A 20,464-nucleotide genomic window follows, 5' to 3' on the forward strand; every position below is an offset into this window, starting at 1 on the left:
TGTGGAAAGGTTAAGGTTACAGTCAGGGTTCATTCCTCAGGGCTGTGCAAGAGCAGTTCAGTATGGATGCTCCTGGGGACTGTGGAAGGATTAGTGTCAGGCTTGGCTCCTCAGGGCTGTGCAAGAGCCGGAGTTCAGCATGGAGGCTCCCGAGGGCTATGGAAGGGTTAGGGTTACGGCTGTGGAGGAGCGGAGCGCAGCATGGAGGCTCCTGAGGGCCGCGGGAGGAGGCGCGGTGCGGGATGGCGGGTCCCCGGGGAGGTGCCTGAGGAGGCAGCGGGAGCCGAGCCGCGCTCCAGCCCCGACCGCTGCGGGACAACGGCGGCGAGGTGCAGCCCGCACCTGCGGGGGGACAGGAGCAGAGCCCCGCAGGGAGCCCCGCAGGGAGCCCCGCAGGGAGCCCCGCAGGGAGCCCCGCAGGGAGCCCCGCACGGCTCCGCACCGCTCCCGCACCGCCGCCTCCATCTTGCGGCGCGGCCGCAGGTGCGCGGCCCCGCCCGTGCGCGGCCCCGCGGAGGCGGCGCAGGCGCGGCCCCGCCCCGGTGCCCGGCAGGTGCCGGAGGCGCGCGGCCCCGCCCCGGCCCGGCCGCGCTGAGGGCGGAGGCGGCGGAGCGGCCGCGGCTCCCGGGGGCTCTTGGCTGGGCCGCGCCGCTGCCCGTCCCGCAGCGCTCCGGCCGACTGAGCAGCGAGAGCAGCGGACGCAGCTCGGCATGAACCGGGCTCAGCGCGGGGCCGCGGGCAGCCGCGGCCTGGGCACCATGGAGGTGAAGAGCAAGGTGGGAGCTGCCGCCGCCTGAGGGCCGCGGGCGCGGGGGAAGGATCGGGCCGGCCCTGCGGAGCCGTGGGGCGGTGTCGCTGCGGGGACAGGGACGGGGACAGCTGCTGACTCACCTGCCCGAGGGGCCCGGGCACGGCCCCGCCGGGCCTGAGCGCTCCGCAGGCCCGGGCTCGGGCGGGCGGGCCCGCTGCACCTGCCCCGCGCAGCCCGCTGGGGTCTGCTGGGTGCGGGCGGAGAATGTCAGTGGTTTAAAAAAAAAAACAGGTAAGTGGAGTTGGCCCGTAAGTTTCTGGACACGTATAGAGAAATTCGTGTTATGGGATGGTGTGAGATTGCTGGGCCAAAGGAGGTGTTTAAAGTCATCCTTGGGGAGTGGAATATGTGATCTCCAGAGGTCCCTTCCAGCCCTGACAATTCTGTGATAATCCACAAGCATCAAAACCCGCTCTTCGTCCGAATTGCAGTGAGTGCGTTTGTTAGTAACTGTTTCTGTAGTTACCTTTTTTCCCTTAACGATTACGTCTTTCTGTAGCTTTGTGTGGGGTAAGCATAGGTTTACAGTAGAGGTGAGCCTGGCTAGCTTGTCCGACAGTGGAGTTTGCCTTCTCTTGGAGCCCCGAGAGACTTTTACCCTGGCGGTGTTTCAGGAGTGTGTACCTGCGTGTTCCTGCGGAGATCACCCGTGTCGGGTGCTCACAGCTTTCCTCTGTAAATTCTCCCGTGTGTATCCAGTTTTCTATTTTTAATTTTTATTTGCTTGCTAGGCAAAGCTTTTCTGACAAAGCTTTGATATTCTGAGAGAAATTAGATTTTTTTTTGTTCTGCTTTATATTTGTAATAATTTCCAATTGTAAAACTGCTGGATGTACAGCATGGAGTCTCAGTGTTAGTTAAATAAATGTTGAGTTAAATCCCCTTTTTCATTGCCTAGGCAGATTGTAAGTGCATCCACATGGGAATGTGTTTTCCATTGGTGGACACGTGGATCTCTTGGGTTGTTTTTTGAAGTGGGGAGCAGCCTCTGTGTGTTCTGTCCCCTCCTTTGCTGCTGGTGAGGTGGAGCAGTCAGGACCTGAGCTCTGTGGATGTTTAAGAATAACACATCATAGTGCTGGAACTTCTGGGGAGTGTGTGGTTGGTCTCTACAGCTGGAGTGAGGATGATTTCTTTACAGTGTTCATTTTTCACGTGGTTTAAACCAGCAAGCACAGGGATATGTGGTAGCTGTTATTTCACATACCACTAAAGTATGTACTGTGATGGTGAAATATTTTATTTATGCTCTTATAAGGTTGAAAATGACCAGTATGATGTGCTTACAAACCCAAATAACTTTTTTCCTCAGCCCAAAACTCTAGGTTCACTGTTTCCCCACTGTGTGTTTTCTTTGATTTAAAATATTCTAGGGAGTCAGCCATGTGATGTGTTCCTGGTGTTTGTACAAAGCAATCCTAATGAATGAGGACTGTCCCTCAAGTGCATATTACAGAGCAGGATTCAAGGCATTCCTAGAACTACTTGCTGCTAATGCATTATTTAATAGCACCTCAATTTAATATCGCAGAGGAGTCATCTTCCTTGTATGAAAATGAGCAATTCTGAAGAGAAAGAAGAAAGGTCTGTGTGGGATGTGGAGGGAGCCATTCTTGTGGAGTGGCCTGGGCTTTGAAGGCTTAGTGATGTACAGCTCTTTATTTAGATATCCCAGATCAATAATTGTGCCTCAGCTGACGAGGCTGGGCCAGCACAGCCCAACTGTGGTTGCAGTTACATGAGCACAATCCTTTTGTTAGTTTAGGTTATTCAGTTTGGGTAACTGCTCTGAGCTTGCCCTGGCGATTCCCCATGGTACTTGAATTCCAGTCAGCCCATTTTCTTGTCATAGGGAATAAAACTTTATACCCCAGACTAGAGTTCCTGGTAATGGAATAAGCTTCTAGTTCCCTATATGTTCAAATTTTCCCTCTTTCTCACGACTTGGAATAATTTTTTTTCTGAGTAAAATCTTAGTAACTGGTAAGCCAGAGAAGGCCACTGCAGCTCATATCCTGTCAGAGATGGGGACTTGCATAGAGCAGCTCTATGCTGTGTTTCAGAGGATTTAAAGATGTGATCCATAAATGAGTGTTAAGTGAGCATCCCCTGTGCCTTCCTGGTGTGCTGCCATGGCTCCCCTGCCTCTCCCAGGGGAGTTACAGGGGAACAGCATGGGCTTGGAAAGAGCTCAGGTGGCAAGGAGCCTTCTCTGCTTGAGTTACTCCTCCAGTGTCTCATCTCCTCCAGAACATGGAGTGCAGGCCTGTCATGGGATGGAGGGCAGCATCTGATGGAAGGTGCAGGCATTTCAGGGATTCACATAATGGAATTGCACAGTTGGACTTGTGTTTTACCTGCTTTCTAATATTACTGAGCAAACTGTTAGGAAGTATGAGTGGGTTATTGAGTCTCTCGGATTTGCACCAAATATGTATGAAATAACATGGGGGAAAAAATCACACATTTGAAAATCTGGCCCTTTGCTTGTTGTGGTGAGATTCAACATTTATTCCAACCTGAGGGTGAGGCTGTTGGCTTTTTAAACTTTTATTACTGAATTATGTTTAAACTATGTAATCCTTGAAAGCCAAACAATTTTGATTGTTGCCCTGCGTGGTGGGGAAGGATCTGAGACAGGATAAAGTCCTGCTCTGATGTCATGATTGAGCTGTGCTGCCTCTGACGTGATGGGAGTTCCTCCTGTGGGCTGGGCTTTTGTTTGTAAGCAGGTATGAATCATCCCTTCTGCTTTATTAGTTAATGGCAGGGTAATTGCAGGTGTTTTGGAGCAGGAATGTTCCCAGATAATTCCTTTATTTGGATCTTTTGGAGGAAGGCGGGGTGTTGAAGGTGTAGCTTGTTTTGAGTTAGCACGTTGCTGATGTGCTAACAACGGGGTCCTTGTCTCCTGATTTCCAGTCCTTTGTGTGTGAGAGCTCCAAGGCTTTTATTCTGCAGAAGTTTGCAATCAGGTGTGAGGTAAGGTGCACCTCCACACCTCCTGTGTGTAACACACACCAAAGTATGTGATACTGAGGCTCCAACTTGCACTCAGAGCGTTTTGTTCCACGTGTCCTTCTGCTCTGCTTAAAACTAAACTTGCTAAAGAAATTATTTAAAGTCTTTATTTTCACTGTGGGTCAGAAGTAGAATTCACACACACAAAAAAAGCAGCCAGCTGAGGTTTTTTTGAATTACTAGCTTATTTTCCTTTTGACTCATTTGCAGTCTGTTCTGGTTTTTGTAACCTGGCTGCTGCTATCTCTGAATTCCTTTTGACATCTCTGGTATGTTGTGTATGTGCCTGCTGTGGAGGATTTGGAGTAATTTTTATCCAATATTCTGTTTGCTTTGGGTCATGTCCTTTTTAGGCAGAACACCAACACTTCACTAGCTACGTGTGGTAAAAATCACAGTTTGTCTCGTCTACATCTAATGCTCATCCTTTTCTTGGCATTCGGTTCAGTCTCCTGCCTGCCCCCACTGTATCATTGCCTTAATAAGCAATATGTTTTAATAAGTGTTTGCTTTAGAGATGGTTTAGGAGTCTGAGCTTGAGTGGATTTGTGAGCTGGGTTTTTTGTTGAATGATTTTGTTGACTACAAGCAAACCCTACCCCTGAAAGAAGTGTCAGTGACTAATTTTTTTGTGTTTTCTGAACTTTGCCAGATTCAGAAAATCCACGTTCTGTACCCTGGATAGAGCCCTGATTTAAAAGACTGTTGCAGTCAAGTTTTGAGCCTTGCTTATGCAAGTGAATCTTCTGAGTGCTCTAGGAGGTGGTGGCTGTTTGTCTGTGTTACCTCTCTCTAGGTAGGAGCAGAGTGGATTGAGATCACTCCCCAGAGCTGGGCTGTACTGAAAGCAGCAGCAGCTCTTTGTGGTCTTCCCGTGCCAGTGGCATTTTCACATCCTGCCCAAACAGGGGTGTGAGGGCTGCTCAGCCTTGCTGGGTGAGCCACAGTTGTGCAACCATCTCTCCACACTGTTCTCAAGGGCACTGCTAGTTCTTGGAACCAAATTCCAGGTAGTCACATACCACAGGATGTTAATCACTGTGCTGTTTGAGCCACCACAGCAGTGCTGCCTCCATTTGTCCCTTGCCCAGCATGGTTGCTCCATGAGCCTGTGACAATCTGCAGGAATCCTTCACAGTTTGGGTTTGTCACCCTATTGCTGGTGAGCTCCCATTAAATGGAACAATCAAACAGCCTTGGCAGGCTCAGAGGTACACCTTTACCAGGTACAAAACTAGTTAGAACTTTAGAACTTTGGGGGAAGAAAACCAGCTTTTAACTGACTGTTTTATACCACATCAAAATAGTTTGTTGTAGTTTTTAAAGCACTTTTAATTTCATAACGTTTCTGTTTTAACATAGAATAATTCTGTGGCTTCCATATTCCTGATGTAAGATATGTTTTGTTGTAGTTTGGGGCAGAATTTCGACGATTTTCTCTGGAGAGGTCCAAGCCTGGCAAGTTTGAGGAGTTCTATGGATTACTGCAGCACGTGCACAAGATCCCCAACGTGGATGTTCTGGTGGGATACACCGACATTCACGGGGACCTGCTGCCCATCAACAATGATGACAATTATCACAAAGCAGTTTCTACAGCCAATCCTCTGCTCAGGATTTTCATTCAGAGAAAAGGTAAGAGCACTTGAAGAATGTGAACCATCTGTTTGTCCAGTTACAGTGTGATGTATGGAGGAAAAAACCCTTCAGTCCTATTTCATCATGTCAAATTCTGTAATAATTATGGGGCATGAGAGGTATTCACAACTTGTCTCTCTTGCAAGGGCTTCCTCAGGTAACCTATTTATACTTTGTGATTTTTTGCTGATATTTAGTTGAGTTAAAGTCAAGTTAAATCTCTAGCAAATGCTTCTTCCTAGTTTTATTTAAGCAAATCAAAATAAACTTTTAACCTCTAAGGGTTTCTAGTCTGTGTGTTGCATACTTTTCACTTAAAATTCTAATCTTGACCAGACAAGAAGAGAAACCATTACAGGATGGAAAGTAATATTAAAAATGTTATTGCATGAAGTATTAAATGCAATATTAAAGTATAAATTCAGAACTGACTTTAATATGCTACTCTTATCACACTTTCCTAATAAAACATCCTGAAATTTTCAGTTGACAAGCTTATTTCAGTTAGCAAATCTCAGGAGTGAGGGCTGCTTGCTTTGTTGGTTTCCCTTTAAAAGTAGTTTGTCTTCTCTGGTTGTGTGTTCCTATTATCTGCTTTTGTTTATGAAGGGAAAAAAATCCAATTAGAAGTTTGTATTTGTTTTTGTGGTGTTGTTCCTGGTTGTTGCTTAGGCAGGCATCTTTTCCTTTGAAAATGCTTGGGCATCAGAACCTTTTATCCACTCCCACTCCAAAAATTAAACAGCTCCACAAGAGCCTGACACAAACCCAATGTTCATGACCAGTGTGGCTGCTTGGCAGGGGCTGAGTGCTGGCACACATTTGTTTTGTTGGTGTTGATGGTAAGGCCTGTGTTCCCAGTGCTGGAATGCCAAAGGCATGAACCATTTGCTGTAGCACAACCTGGAGGGAGACAAGGCCTGTGATTCCATCTAATCCCCTACAGTAGCCATATGACAGGAAGGGATAAGCCACTTTGTCAGACTGGGATTATTGAGTTTATATTTTAACACCATATGTTTTTAGATTGTTCCTGGTGTGACAGGTCTGATGTTGCCTGTTCCAGTGTTACATTTGTAATGCTTTTTAGTTTCCTACCATCTTTTCCCTTGATTTGATCCAGGTGGATTATTTGTTATTACTCTGGTGCCAGGAGTTGATGTAATGCACAAAAGTAGAAGATTAATCCATTTTAGTTATCAGAACAAGAATGGATGAGCAGGAAAAGCTGTGTAGAAAGTACCAGGTGTCAGTGCCTTTCCTTGGACACAAGAGCCTTCTGCCTGTGGAGTTTGAGGGAATAAAGAGCCCAGGCTGGCACCACAGTCCCCACTGCACTTTGTTGGGAATTAGTTATGATCACACTGATCTCATCTGCTGATGAAACTGGGGCTTTGCCTTCACTGGCATCTTTGCTGTATAGAGTAGATATTTGTTTCATGGAAAATACAGAAATAACTTGTTCTCTATTTTATTTGTGATGATTTGCCTGTAACCACAGCTGGATTGGTGGAGTTGGAGATGGGTAATATTTTGTGCAACATGATTTAAGTGTGCTTAATTCCTGGATTGCAGAAACCTTACTGCCTCTGGAATGGAAAAGAAATGCCTGAGCAAATACCTGCTGTTGATGGGGCTGCTTTCATCTGGGCTGGTTTGGAACTATAAGAGACACAAGTTACTTTTCCACCTGTGAGACTGCTTGTGGCTTTCATGCATTCTCTTAAATCAGCTGAAAAGTTTTTGTGGGTTTTGTAATAGAACTTTGACTTTTACATTTCCAGCAGCAGTAGTTGGGAATTGAAGTTCTTTGACAAAAAGCCACTGTGGGGAAGAAAGTGTTTGATGCCTTGTAATATATGAAATTTTTATAATTCTGTCTTCACTATTTAGAAAGTACATGTAATTTGTGCAAAGCTAATCTGAGGTATGAGCAGGCTGCAGTGAAATCTAATGTAAATAGTGTTCTTAGTGTATTGCATCCAAGGAACACCTTGAGGACTTGAAATGGGAGCTGCAAGGTGGTTTTACTTTTATTAATAAGCAATGGTTGTGATAATGGGACTCCAGAATTTGGGAAATGTTATGCCAGAGTAAGAACTCTTTTCTCTCCTGTTTGATTTTGGTTCCCCATTTCTGAAAGTTCTGTCACATTGGTTGATGTAGTAAAAAACCTAGAGATTCTGTAATGAAATCATATCATTCACCTTAGACTCCTCTAATTGTATTTCACCAAATTCCTTTAAAATACTTTATAAACTGCTCCAGTGCTATATCTAAACTGGGCCTTGATGTTGCCCAAGTCAGGATTGGCTGTCAGCTTGCAGAAAACATTCCTCGCTGGAATTTCATTCTGCAGTTTAACAGATTAACAGGTACTGTTGACATCTGGTATTTAAAGGTTAAACTGATGTATTGTGATGAAATCCAGATGTATGGGAGTCACTCTGTCTGTGAGAAAAACCTTTCTAAGAGAAAATGGAGGGGAGCAATCTGCACAGGCTGCAGGGCAGCTTGATGTGGGGAACTTTGCATTGTAAATAGGAGAACAGTGGAGATAACAGAAGATACATTTCATTATAATATCCCTAACAGTCCCTTGCAGGAATCTAAATTGCAATATCCAACTCCTGCAAGTTCTGCATGGATGTGTGGCTGTATTTAGTGAGAAGTGGGTTCTTTGATTAATCCACTTGTGCCTCTTGAGAGAGACTTTGTCACTGAGAAGCTTTGCTTTGGTGAGAAGTAAGAGCAGTTGGCTTTAAAAGCAGCTCTTTGTGGACTAGCCTAGCTAGAAGCACAGGTTGGTTTCCTAAAACCATATTTTGTTATATTTTGTGATTAAATAAGAGGAGATTTGTTGGGTTGTATTTAAAAAATGCTAAATTGCATCTCTGTTAAAATACACTAACTACTTTGGGGGCTATGAAATTTAATTCTCAAGGGGTAATTCTACATTGATTTGCAAATGGTTCAGGAAAATATTTTTTAAATCTGTCTTCAATAATGTTAAATTGCAACCAGATTTGGCATTTGTGGCCTTTTGTTTTCAATTTCATGTAATAAGTCTGTACAGATTGGTGCCACCTTGAGCTTGAAGCTGCTGGAGGGAGAAATCCTTCCTGCACCGTGTGCTCCTTCTCCTTCACACTGTCTGCAGTTAACACCTTGTCCTTTGGCTTCAGGCCAAAATATTTTTCGCTGGGGCTTTAAACTGATTAGTGAGGTGCCAGAACAAAGATGCCTTTGTACTTGAGAGTATTGCTTTAGAGAGCTTGTTCACAGTGCAGGAGAGGTTACCCAGAGTGTGCTGTTCTGGTGAGATTTGGGGAGATGAGCTTATCAACCTTTCACTGGTTTTTTTTCCTCACAAATTCTCTAACCTTAACTGTCTATCTTAAGGTTCCTGCTAGTTCTGAATTATTAAGAGCATTATAATGAAAAAAGCCTTACCCTCTGGTGTGTCAGAGTTTCTTAAATGTTTTGACATCTGGCTTGCAGTTTTTTGGGATGCTTTTATTTCAGCCATGTGTTTTGTAACTTAAAGTTGCTAAAAAGAAAAGCACCTGCTCAATTTAAGATTTCTGATTGTATATTTGTCTTCTGAAAGAGAATCTTAAATTTCCTTTCTTTTCCAATAAATGTTATTCTGCTCTTAGTTTTTGTTTAAAAAACCCTTTTGAATCTGTTATTTCACATACAGACATTTCCATAGTTTTTCTTTCAAAGCAGTCCTGTTGGAGCTGATTTTCATGTTTCTCTGCTACCTGGAAAAATTGATTTGGACAGAAGTTACCAGCTGATAGTTGTGGAAGGCAGGCTGGGAGGTGATTTCTGTGAAGAAAGTTGGGAGCAGTTCTAAGTCTAACTTGAGTAAAGAGCACGAACTGTCTTTGATCATTTACAAGAAATGATAGCTCTCCTTGGCTGTAATAAATGTGTGTTTGTATATCCCGTTTGTGCCAGACTTCCTGCAGGGTGTGTGCCTTGCCATGAAGGTGAAGAAGCCTTACAGGGATCAGTGAATGCTTGGCATATTTGATCTGACAGAATGGATAAAATACCAGTCTGTCTGATTCTCTGGATTTGTGCACTTTGAATTTTGGGAGAAAACCCCACCAATTGAATTCATATTAATGTTGCAGTGCACGTGGGAGAGCACTTGTGAGAAAATGGATCCTGACCAAGCTTTGCTGTGCTGTTCTCTGGTGTCTTCTCCTAAAGCAGCTGTTGCACTGAGAGCAGCAGAGCAGAGGGCCTGGCTGGCACCACCTGTGGGACCAAGCACCCTGCACTTGAGCAGGAATGAGTGCAAGTGTTACCTTGAATTTAAAGCCAGACCTGTCTAGGATCTGATTTCACATTTGTTCTTTCCAGGTTGTTTTGTAAACAATTGTAGTTCTAAATAAAAAAAGAGACATTATTGCACCTCATTGAATTGCAAAAATCTTTTCAATGAAACACCAGATGTCTAACTGGAAACTGGTTGGATGGGTTGTCAGGAGAGATAAGGGGAAAACTTCTCTCACTTTTTTCTTTGATCATAAATTTTTAGCAAACATGAAAAGAGTTGCTCCGTGTTGGCTGAAGAGTCAGCATGTTAGTTTGTCAGCAGTGGAGTGCAGGGTTTAACCAGCTGATCTTAGACATCCCAAAGGGCCTTCTAAGAGAAAATGAGTTTGCATTTTTGTAAGTGTTTCACTGCAGACACAGGTCACCTGTTAAAATGCTTTGGTTGGGGAGGTTAAATTGTGTTTTAGTGCACCAACTCTTCAACACAACTGACCTAACACTCTTAGACATGTGAAGATCAGTTTTTAGGCTATTTTAAAAGCCTTTGTGCTTGATGTTAAGACCTGATGTTATATTAATTAAGCCTTCAATTGCAACATAACTGAGATTGCTATGGAAGTGACTTCAGGCTGTAGTAGGGCTGTGTCAATCAGGTGTCTTCAGAAATAACTCCTGATTGTGTGAATTAAATTGTTTAACAACTTTAGCTGTAAACATCAGTGCAAAAGAAGTTCTGTGTTTAGCAAACAGCTAAGCAAGAGCTTTGCCTTCCTTATGGTGTAATTATTTTTTTTAATCAAAGGAAATAAAAAAGAAATGTAAATGAGGCCATCATCAGGACACATTTTTCTATAACATGTTGATGAACTATTGTGTACACACATGCCAGGAGTTGACAATAAATCCCTTTGAGGTTTTTTGTGGGCTAATTTAAATTTGTTTCTTTTCCTCTTGTCCTTTATCTTTCAGAGTAGCAGGCCCAAGACTGCCTTCCTAGAGCAGCCAGGACTGTTGTTGTTTCCCAGCCCTGAAGGCTGGGAAGGAAGGAGTTGGTGTTGCATACTGCAGTAGTGCTTGCCTGTTGCTCCAGGAATACTTTATCTGTTCTGTTTTGCTTAAAGCATCTGAGGAGTCCAAATCTGAGGGGTTCATGTCTGTATCTCTCAGCCTGAGGAACAAGTGCAGTCATTGATTTCCTCAGCAGCTGGCAGCTGTCCTGAAATGCCACCAGGGCAGCATTGCCAGTCAGCCCAGTGCACAGATGAAATGTATAGCCATTCTTCCACTTCCTTGGCTGTACCAATGGCCTCTGAATGGATAAAACAAAGAAATCCCAACTTCCCTGGGTGCTAGGGTTAGTGCAGTCCAGTTCTGTGTGATTACTGGGGGTTTTCCCCAGCAGAACAAAGATGTGTGCAACGAGTACAAGTGTAAATCTGAGGAAGAGCAGATCTGAATGTATTTAGGCTCATTGTTTTTGGTGAGTTACTGCATATTAAAGAGAAAACTGGAACCTTTGGTAAATAAGCATTTCAGAAATCAGTATTGCTTTCACAGAACACGTTTTCTCGTCCCTTACAAATAGTTGTAGGACTAATATGTTTTCTTTTGGGGTTTTTTCTAAGCTCTAAGCTATTTGCCTATTCCTGCATCAAGTTGTGGCAGTTACAGCATTGCTTGCATGAACAGTTTTGCTTGAAGTATTTGTGTGCAAGGTCTCTTTGTTTCTGCTCCACAGCCATTTTACCTACATGGCGTGGGGGCAGGGAAGAGTGCAGAATGGAATAAGCTTTCTGGAGTTTGAATCCAGGTCACTTGGCTGGCTCCCAGTAACTAGGCAATAATAGGCACACTGGCTGCTTTCCCTTTTTCATTCTTTCTTTTCCAATGATCTGAAACCTGAGGAGAGAAAACTAGCAAGTGGAATTACTCTGAATAAAATTAAAATGTTTCTAGGAATGCACTCACTCTTTCCATTCTACCCTTTCTCAGGCAGCTGTAGCTCTTTGTGTCTGCTGCTGCTAACTTGCTTTAGTTTCTTTTGTGCACACTCTTTCCTTCGGTAGAAGAAAACCAAAAGTATTCCAAACTTTGAATCTCATAAGGTTAAAGCTTTTGTTTCAGAGTGGAGAGGGTGTTTCTGTGCAGGGTTTCTGTGACAGTGAGGCTAACAGCTTCTAGCTGAGCTGCCATGGCAGAGTGTGCCCTGTGCCTGCTCTGACCCCCTGTGCTCTGTCTTACAGAAGATGCAGACTACAGTGCCTTCGGGACGGACACCATGACCAGGAAGAAGAACGTCTTATCCAACGTGCTGCGCCCAGACAACCACAGGAAGAAGCCCCACATTGTCATCAGCATGCCCCAGGACTTCAGGCCCGTGTCCTCCATCATCGACGTGGACATCCTGCCCGAGACGCACCGGCGGGTGCGGCTCTACAAGTACGGCACCGACAAACCGCTGGGCTTCTACATCCGCGACGGCTCCAGCGTCAGGGTCACCCCGCACGGCCTGGAGAAGGTGCCCGGCATCTTCATCTCCAGGCTGGTCCCCGGGGGGCTGGCCCAGAGCACCGGGCTGCTGGCTGTCAATGACGAGGTGCTGGAGGTGAACGGCATCGAGGTGTCAGGAAAAAGCCTGGATCAAGTTACAGACATGATGATCGCAAACAGCCGCAACCTGATCATCACCGTCAGACCCGCCAACCAGAGGAACAACGTGGTGAGGAACAGTCGGACTTCGGGCAGCTCCGGCCAGTCCACCGAGTCCAGCCTGCCCAGCAGCACCCCCAACATCCTGGGCACCCTGCAGGGAGAGGAGGAGAGTGACGAGGAGGACATTATTATTGAAGACAGTGGTGAGCCACAGCAGATCCCTAAGGCTGCGCCCACCAGCGAAAGCATAGAGTCCTTGTCACAAATTGAACTCCTCCACGAGTCCTCACAAAATGGGTTCCTTCCTTCCAGTGAGAACTTGAGTCACTCAGCAGGCAGCATTAGCATGGAGTGTGAAGTACCAGAGCAGGGCCGAAAGTCCTTAGAAGAAGATGGAACTATAATAACACTATGAAATGACATTGGTGTACTTCAGATAAGTAAGGATGCCATACATGTTTTAATTGGGCTTGATATGTAACACATTTTATACCTCTCCATCTACCAAGCACTGCAGTTAGATTAAAAGGAGGGAAAAAAGTAAATACAAGAAATTCAAAATCACATAAGTTGACTAACTTCATTAATTCTGCACTTCAATGTAAATAATTCACAAAGCTGGGTGATAATTGATAAATAGCTGAAATTGAATGAGGAGGATTTAAATTGAGAATGAAGGATAGCTAAGAGATGGCTGTGAGCTTTCTTCTAAAGGTACTTGATTTTTATTGTTTTTTTTAATGCTGTACACTACTGGTTCTATAGAAGTGAACCTCCTCGTGTGTGAGGCTGGCTGTCTCATGGACTGTGCTTTCACCTGCTGTTCCTCTAAGTGCTGCTCTCGTGTGCTGGAGCTGCTGCAGCCCCCTCACTGCTGTCCTGGCTGCTGCTCCTCTGCCAGAGCTGTGCGTGGGCTCTGGGCAAGGGGAAACTGGGAGAGAGCCAGAGCTGGGGGTGGTGACACAGGGACAGCAGGGCTGTGTGGCAGCACCTGCACTGGGGCTTTGGAGGGCACTGTTCTTCCTGAGTGAATGTGCAACCACAGGCTCGTTAGTCAGGCACCATTACTGCTTTTAATGACTCTGATTTTGAAATTCAAATGTGAAAGTCTTAACACTAATGCATCAAAGACCTGTTCTCATTCTAGCTTGCCATATTTAAGAATATCATTGGATTTAGTTACTAATCCCAGTAAATTGCAAACAAATCAAGTGTAAACTTAATGCTATGGAAATAGCATGAGGTAATCTCTGTTACAATTGCAGTCCTAGTAGAAACTGTAAAGATTTCTACTAGCAAAGGTTTGTTGGAAAGAGTCTGGATTATATAAAAGTGACTTCCTTCAAACCTGAACAAGTTAGAACAGTCCAAGTTAAATCCCTGGATTAAAGAGTTTTAAATCAGAATGAGGCTTTACTAGACCTTGTTTGAGCCATGTGATACTAACTGATTCATTCTTAGGAGCTGCTCTGTAAATGCAGATGGCTGTGTGCCCCTGGCTGGGTGTTGTGGGTATTACAGTGTTGTTCTGTGTGAAAACACTGATGACAAGTCCTGATGCTGCAAGAGCAAAGGTGTGTGTGTGTAACACTGCACTCACTGGGATAGCTGCAGGGGAGGCTTCTGGCATTGTTTTTATCCCTTCCCTTTTTGTATCTCTTCCTTTACCCCTTTGGCCCTTGTTTCCCAACCTGACCCTCCTCTGGAACAGAAGTTGTGGCAGGAGAATGAGCTGGGGACTGCCAGGACTGGAGAAGGATTCCCCAGGGATGCTGTGCCTCTGTCAGGAGGAGTGGGGTGCTGCCAGGTGTGTCCTGTGCTCCCCTGAGCAGCAGCCAGGTGCTTGGGAATGTTCCACCCTCTGGGAAGATGTGATGAGTGGGAAGGGAGACTGACCCCTTTCTTTTTTTCCCTCAGTCTATTTGAGGAAAATCTACCTCTGGTAACTTCACTAACAGGAGACCAACTGTAAGTTTAATGTTAGGGCATCTGTAAAAGTCGTCACAGACTATCAGAGGCTAAACCTGTGTTTGTTTCAGGTTTTTGTGATGATGCAAACACTGCTGCAGAAACAAATCCCTGCTGTTTGATGTTACAAAGTGCACATTTGAAATTAGTGTCTGATGGGCAGTAGTTTTCTCAAGCCTTCAATGCCAAGAGAGGCACTCATCCCCCTTAGGATTTATGGAGGATAGGCACAGCAGGCAGTGGTACTCTGCAAATGCAGGTGAGGGGCTCCTTTGTCACACTTATTTATGGTTTCTTTGTGTGTGTGTGGAGAGCCCTGGAATCTTTTACAAGAGCAACATCTTTTAAGTGTTTCACTTGTTTTGCTAATAATTATTAAAAATGAAGTAACTACATCCACTTAGTGCAAAGTGAGCAAAAGAAATGTTCATTCTGCACCATGGAGACTTTACCTGTACATGTTTTCTCTCAGCGCTGCTCTACACTTCCTTTCTTTATGGAAGATTGTTTACTTTGAAAATATCTTTTTTATTTTCCTTTGTCAAAAGACTTTCCTTCCTGTATGAAATCACCAGTGGAGGGTGAGAATCATTATTCTGCTAGTTTGCACTTCTGTGCCTTTGGTTTACTTGAATGTATTGTGAATAATCAAAGGAATAAAGGCACTTGGATGGAGAGAAGAGAGGTGCAGAGGTACAGAGAATGAGCTGGTAGTGCACTTCAGGCAGGTGTGACATTTTCACTCCCTGCAGATCCACTCTGGGGCTGCTGTGGTGCACGAGGATGGACTGGCCTGGGGGGCTGGGTGTGGCCAGGAGCTGGGCAGGTCCCCCTGGGGCTGCTGTGCTGCCAGGCACAGGCACGGCTAGTTTGAGTTTGTTAATGCCAGTATTAAGGACTTGGAGAAATTGAGCTGGGGTCCTACTCTAAACTGCATGAGACTTCATCTCTAGGACCCTTCCTGCAAACTGAGTAATCTAAACATGAGACCATGTTCTTTTGGACATAGATCATGTTCTGTTTCACAGAAATTTGGTGACATGTAGTAAAACTAAGCATTTGGGACTTGATAAAAACTTTAAAGAATAAATCTAAAAAGCGTGTATTTACAGTTACAGTGACAGACTGCACAGCATGTAATTGCTTAATGCTGCAGTTACCATAAAGTTTCTAAAGTTCTTCCATATCTTACTAATACAAACACTGTTAATTACAAAAGATTTTTAAATTGCTACTTCAGGATGATTAATGGTTGATTATGAGTGGCTAAATTTAATTTTATATATAAATAATACTGGGGTTCAGTATAAGATTTTTTAAAATATGCTGATGTTGTTAGCCTTTCATTCACTACCTCCTAAATTTTTAACATCTATACTGTTTTCTCCCTGGAAGACAATACTTAAAGGCTTGACTGTTTTATATAGATTTTATCTATAGCTAAAAAGAGGAGAAGAAAATGCAGAAGTGCTGTGAGGATGCTGCACATGAGTGACAATATTCCGCTGCTATCGGTGTAATCTGTGTATCCTGTGTGTGTCATTGTATCTTCAATTCAGATTTTATAAATTTATGAGATATTCCAAATTATTTCAGAATGGAGTGAAAAACTAAATTTCCTTTGACTAGTGTTACATGTTGTGTACATGCACAGAGGGGGAAGGTGATTCCTCCGTGGTGACTGGGAGATCTAAGTGCACCTTAATAGGAAGAACAAATTCTTAATAGAATTAAGATGCATTTACTTTTAAGTTCTGAGATGGTACTGGAGAAGTCAAGCCTAACTGTGAATCATATGTTTTTTTCCACACCTGAATTAAATTTAGGACAATGTTCTCACAAGCTGTCTTTAACATGTGTATTTTTGTGAATATTATGTATTTTCTAATTAAATTTTACTTGCAATGTGATTTTTACATGAATGAACTTGTTTAAAATGTCAAATATCAGTATTTTTCTTACAACTTTAATGTATAATGTACATTGGTATCTCACTGAATGAAGATTGATTTTACAAAAATCAAGCTAGATGTAGTTGTATATTAGTCTTATATTTTTACAGACCAAAATAATAAATGGATATAGAAATAAAATTTTTTTTCTCAACTACTTCATCAGATAAATCAAACTGAGGAAGAGTGTATCCTTTTTCTCAAGTGTGACAACAGGTGGGTGTAGTTTTTCTCTCCTGGCCAGCACACCAGGCTGTTTTCCTGCAGTGCTCTCCTGGTGGCCCTGTCCCTGCCTGCAGCAGGACCCCTGCACTGCTGCTGGGCCAGGCTCAGGTCCCTCTGCTGTCACTGCACCAGGAGCTGCTGGGGAGCTGTCACTGCTGCTGTGAGTATCTGCAAGTGTCCGTGGGACAGCCTGAGCTCAAACACATTTCACTTGCAAATGTTTTCTGCCACCTCTTTTGCCTTGGCAGCCCCTGTAAACATTTACCCAGGGAGGAGAGACTGGGGCTGTGCTCAGCCCTCTGCGTGTGCCTTGTGTCCTGCTGCTCTGGGGCTGAGCAGAGTTCTGCTCTGCCCTCCCTGTGTCTGCAGGACTGGTCTGTGTGTGTGCTCAGTGCTTTCCATGTTCTGCTCTGCCCTCCCTGTGGCTGCAGGACTGGTCTGTGTGTGCTCAGTGCTTTCCATGTTCTGCTCTGCCCTCCCTGTGGCTGCAGGACTGGTCTGTGTGTGTGCTCAGTGCTTTCCATGTTCTGCTCTGCCCTCCCTGTGGCTGCAGGACTGGTCTGTGTGTGCTCAGTGCTTTCCATGTTCTGCTCTGCCCTCCCTGTGGCTGCAGGACTGGTCTGTGTGTGTGCTCAGTGCTTTCCATGTTCTGCCCTCCCTGTGGCTGCAGGACTGGTCTGTGTGTGTGCTCAGTGCTTTCCATGTTCTGCTCTGCCCTCCCTGTGGCTGCAGGACTGGTCTGTGTGTGTGCTCAGTGCTTTCCATGTTCTGCTCTGCCCTCCCTGTGTCTGCAGGACTGGTCTGTGTGTGTGCTCAGTGCTTTCCATGTTCTGCTACAGTTCCCTCGTGGCTGCAGGACTGGTTTGTGTGTCTGTGTGTGTCTTGCAGCTGGGGGAGTTCTCCTCTCCTCTCTTTGCACAGGACACTTGGAAGGAATGCTGGAATCAGACATTCCTGGAATGGTGTGAGCTCTCTGCAGTGTTCTCTGGCTCGGGCTGTGGTGTCACCCACTGAGGAACTCCTTAGGGAATGCCTGTGTCTGAGGAGAGGGTGAGAGGGCTGGCTCTGCACACCAGGGAACGAGGTGCACTCACACAGGTCAGCAATGCTGCTTCTACAGAGCCCTCATCCTTAGAGTAGTTTCCTGAAAACTGAGAAACTTACTTAAAGTAAGACTCTTAACTTTCCCTACTGCTGCCTCCTTGAGGAAGGAATGCAGCTGTTAACTGTATCTGTCCTTTAAACCCAGCAGCATTTAACTGCTCAAGGTGAGCTCCTAACAAGGCATTAGGACTTGGGTTATTTTATGAAATTGAAAACTCATGGGTGCTTACAGATGCAGGATTTTCATAAGTAATCAAGTAAAAATCCTACTCTCCCTGGTATACCAACAGGAGAAAGGTTTAGACTAATTTAGACTAATTTAGTGCTAAATGCCTCTTTGAAGTTTTTTTTCTTATCTTCAAATGATCTGTGACATTCTAGTTACAGACTTTCCAGAAGTCTTCTGAGCACATGTTCCTTGCAATGCAAGTGTCACACTCGGATTCTGGGATGTAGCTGTGTGGTAATGCTGGAGAGGAAAAACCAGCTTTAAGCTTCATACATGGCTGCCAATGCAAACACGAGGGAAGGTGTGTTGGATGGTGACAATATCCTTGGATGCTGTAGAGGTATGCAGGAAATGGCACAGCTGGTCCTTGGGGAGGCGAGACTGCAGCCAAGATGTAGGAATTCAGACTCCTTGTGCAGCTCTGACAGATCACTTGTGTACTTTTCCTCTCACAGGAGATAAATTTGTCTCTGGGGACTTAATGTCGTGTGCTTGATTTAAAAGTGCTTTAGAGGCATGAAGCACAAAGCCATTAAAGAAGTGCTGTGCTATTAAACCAGCAGTTCTTATCCCAGATTCAGTGGTGTTGCTAATAAGATATCATTTCCAATTAACATTCCTTTCTATTGAACTACTATTTTATTACCTGATAGCATAAGGAAATACCTTGCATTTCATCAGTGAGAGACTTGTTTCAGGCTCTGTGGTGTTATGTTTAAGAAGGTGTATGAGTGTATTTATTGTCCCCACATCAGACCATGGTTCTTGTCCTGGGTGGTGCAGTGACTTCTCCAGAGTGCTCTCGTGAGCACCTGGCAATGCCCAGGTTCTGATAATGGCTTTTGTGTAATCACAAATGGATTGTGCTCAGAACTGAGGAACAGACAACAGCAGCTGATGGGGAAGGAGCCAGAGAAGGTAGGGACGCCACCCAGTGCAGGGGTTGTGCTTTTGTAAATGACATTTGCTTGCTGTGCTTACCACACACAAAGCTGGTGTGTGTCACGGTCTGTCCTGTCCGAATCAGTGGCATCACTACTCACAGCTGCAGGAGAAAAGGGAGATAAAAGTAAAGAGTGGGAAACAAATGGGAGATGGGCTGATGAAGGAGGTGAGAGTCCCAGCACACTGCAGAAAGGAAAACGTAATTCTGCAACAGGTTTGTCTATTCCATTAAGCTGTATAAGAAAAGGTCAAAGAAAAGATCCTCACTTTAACTGCAAGCCTGGTGCCTTTAGACCCTCACAGCCGTGGCAGTAAATTCTAGGCATGAGAAGAGTGTTCTCGTGAGACACTGGAATTTCTTTTGTAAGGACAAAACCTAGTTGTGAGCTAGGTATGTCTCTAACTTTAAATCCTTTCAATACCCACAAATGGGGACAGAGAAGTTTCGAGCACCTTAGAGCTGCATTTTCCTCTGCAGCCCTTTAATTTCACGGTGATTAAAACCAGCGCCGAGCCCGCCCCGCTCCGCCGGGGGCCGCGCTCGGTGCGCTGAGCTCAGCCGGGCCCGGAGCGCACCCGGAGCGCTGGGAAAGCACCCGCTGGGAATATGCGCGCACCGGGGAGCGCTCGGGAATATGCGCGCACCGGGAGCGCTCGGGAATATGCGCGCACCGGGAGCGCTCGGGAATATGCGCGCACCGGGAGCGCTCGGGAATATGCGCGCACCGGGGAGCGCCCGGGAATATGCGCGCACCAGGAGCGCTCGGGAATATGCGCGCACCGGGAGCGCTCGGGAATATGCGCGCACCGGGAGCGCTCGAGAATATGCGCGCACCGGGAGCGCTCGGGAATATGCGAGTACCGGGGAACGCCCGGGAATATGCGCGCACCGGGGAGCGCTCGGGAATATGCGCGCACCGGGGAGCGCTCGGGAATATGCGCGCACCGGGAGCGCTCGGGAATATGCGCGCACCGGGGAGCGCTCGGGAATATGCGCGCACCGGGAGCGCTCGGGAATATGCGCGCACCGGGAGCGCTCGGGAATATGCGCGCACCGGGAGCGCTCGGGAATATGCGCGCACCGGGGAGCGCTCGGGAATATGCGCGCACCGGGAGCGCTCGGGAATATGCGCGCACCGGGAGCGCTCGGGAATATGCGCGCACCGGGAGCGCTCGGGAATATGCGCGCACCGGGAGCGCTCGGGAATATGCGCGCACCGGGGAGCGCCCGGGAATATGCGCGCACCGGGAGCGCTCGGGAATATGCGCGCACCGGGAGCGCTCGGGAATATGCGCGCACCGGGGAGCGCTCGGGAATATGCGCGCACCGGGGAGCGCCCGGGAATATTCCGATGCTCCGGGAGCTCCCGGTGTTCGCACAGACGGGTCTGCGGGACTCCCCTGGCTGGGATGCAGCGCTGGGTAAAGCTGAGCTGCTTTACTCAGCTTGCACGCTTTTGTTTAGAACTTTTTCCCTTGTCAACCACTGTGCCTGGTCCTGGTTATTTGGTTTGTAGGATTGAAGCCTGCCGGTGTGACTCAGTGGGACCATGTGCAGTTTGAGGATCCGAGGTGCAGCCAGCTCCCCTCCAGCTCTGAGCTCCACTGGTAAGGAACGGGACATGC

General features: G+C 45.9%; 1 protein-coding gene across 1 annotated transcript; it reads left to right on the forward strand.

The window, feature by feature from the left end:
• The first annotated feature begins 569 nt into the window (after positions 1-569).
• On the forward strand, positions 570-16,320 carry PARD6B (par-6 family cell polarity regulator beta). The gene is made up of 3 exons (XM_056507598.1): positions 570-776; positions 5,245-5,467; positions 12,007-16,320. Exons 1-3 carry the CDS (start codon positions 711-713, stop codon positions 12,828-12,830), a joined length of 1,113 nt encoding a protein of 370 aa, XP_056363573.1. The 5' UTR covers positions 570-710; the 3' UTR covers positions 12,831-16,320.
• The last annotated feature ends 4,144 nt before the right edge of the window (positions 16,321-20,464 follow it).

This window comes from Oenanthe melanoleuca, chromosome 20, assembly GCF_029582105.1.
Source record: "Oenanthe melanoleuca isolate GR-GAL-2019-014 chromosome 20, OMel1.0, whole genome shotgun sequence".
NCBI lineage: Eukaryota > Metazoa > Chordata > Aves > Passeriformes > Muscicapidae > Oenanthe > Oenanthe melanoleuca.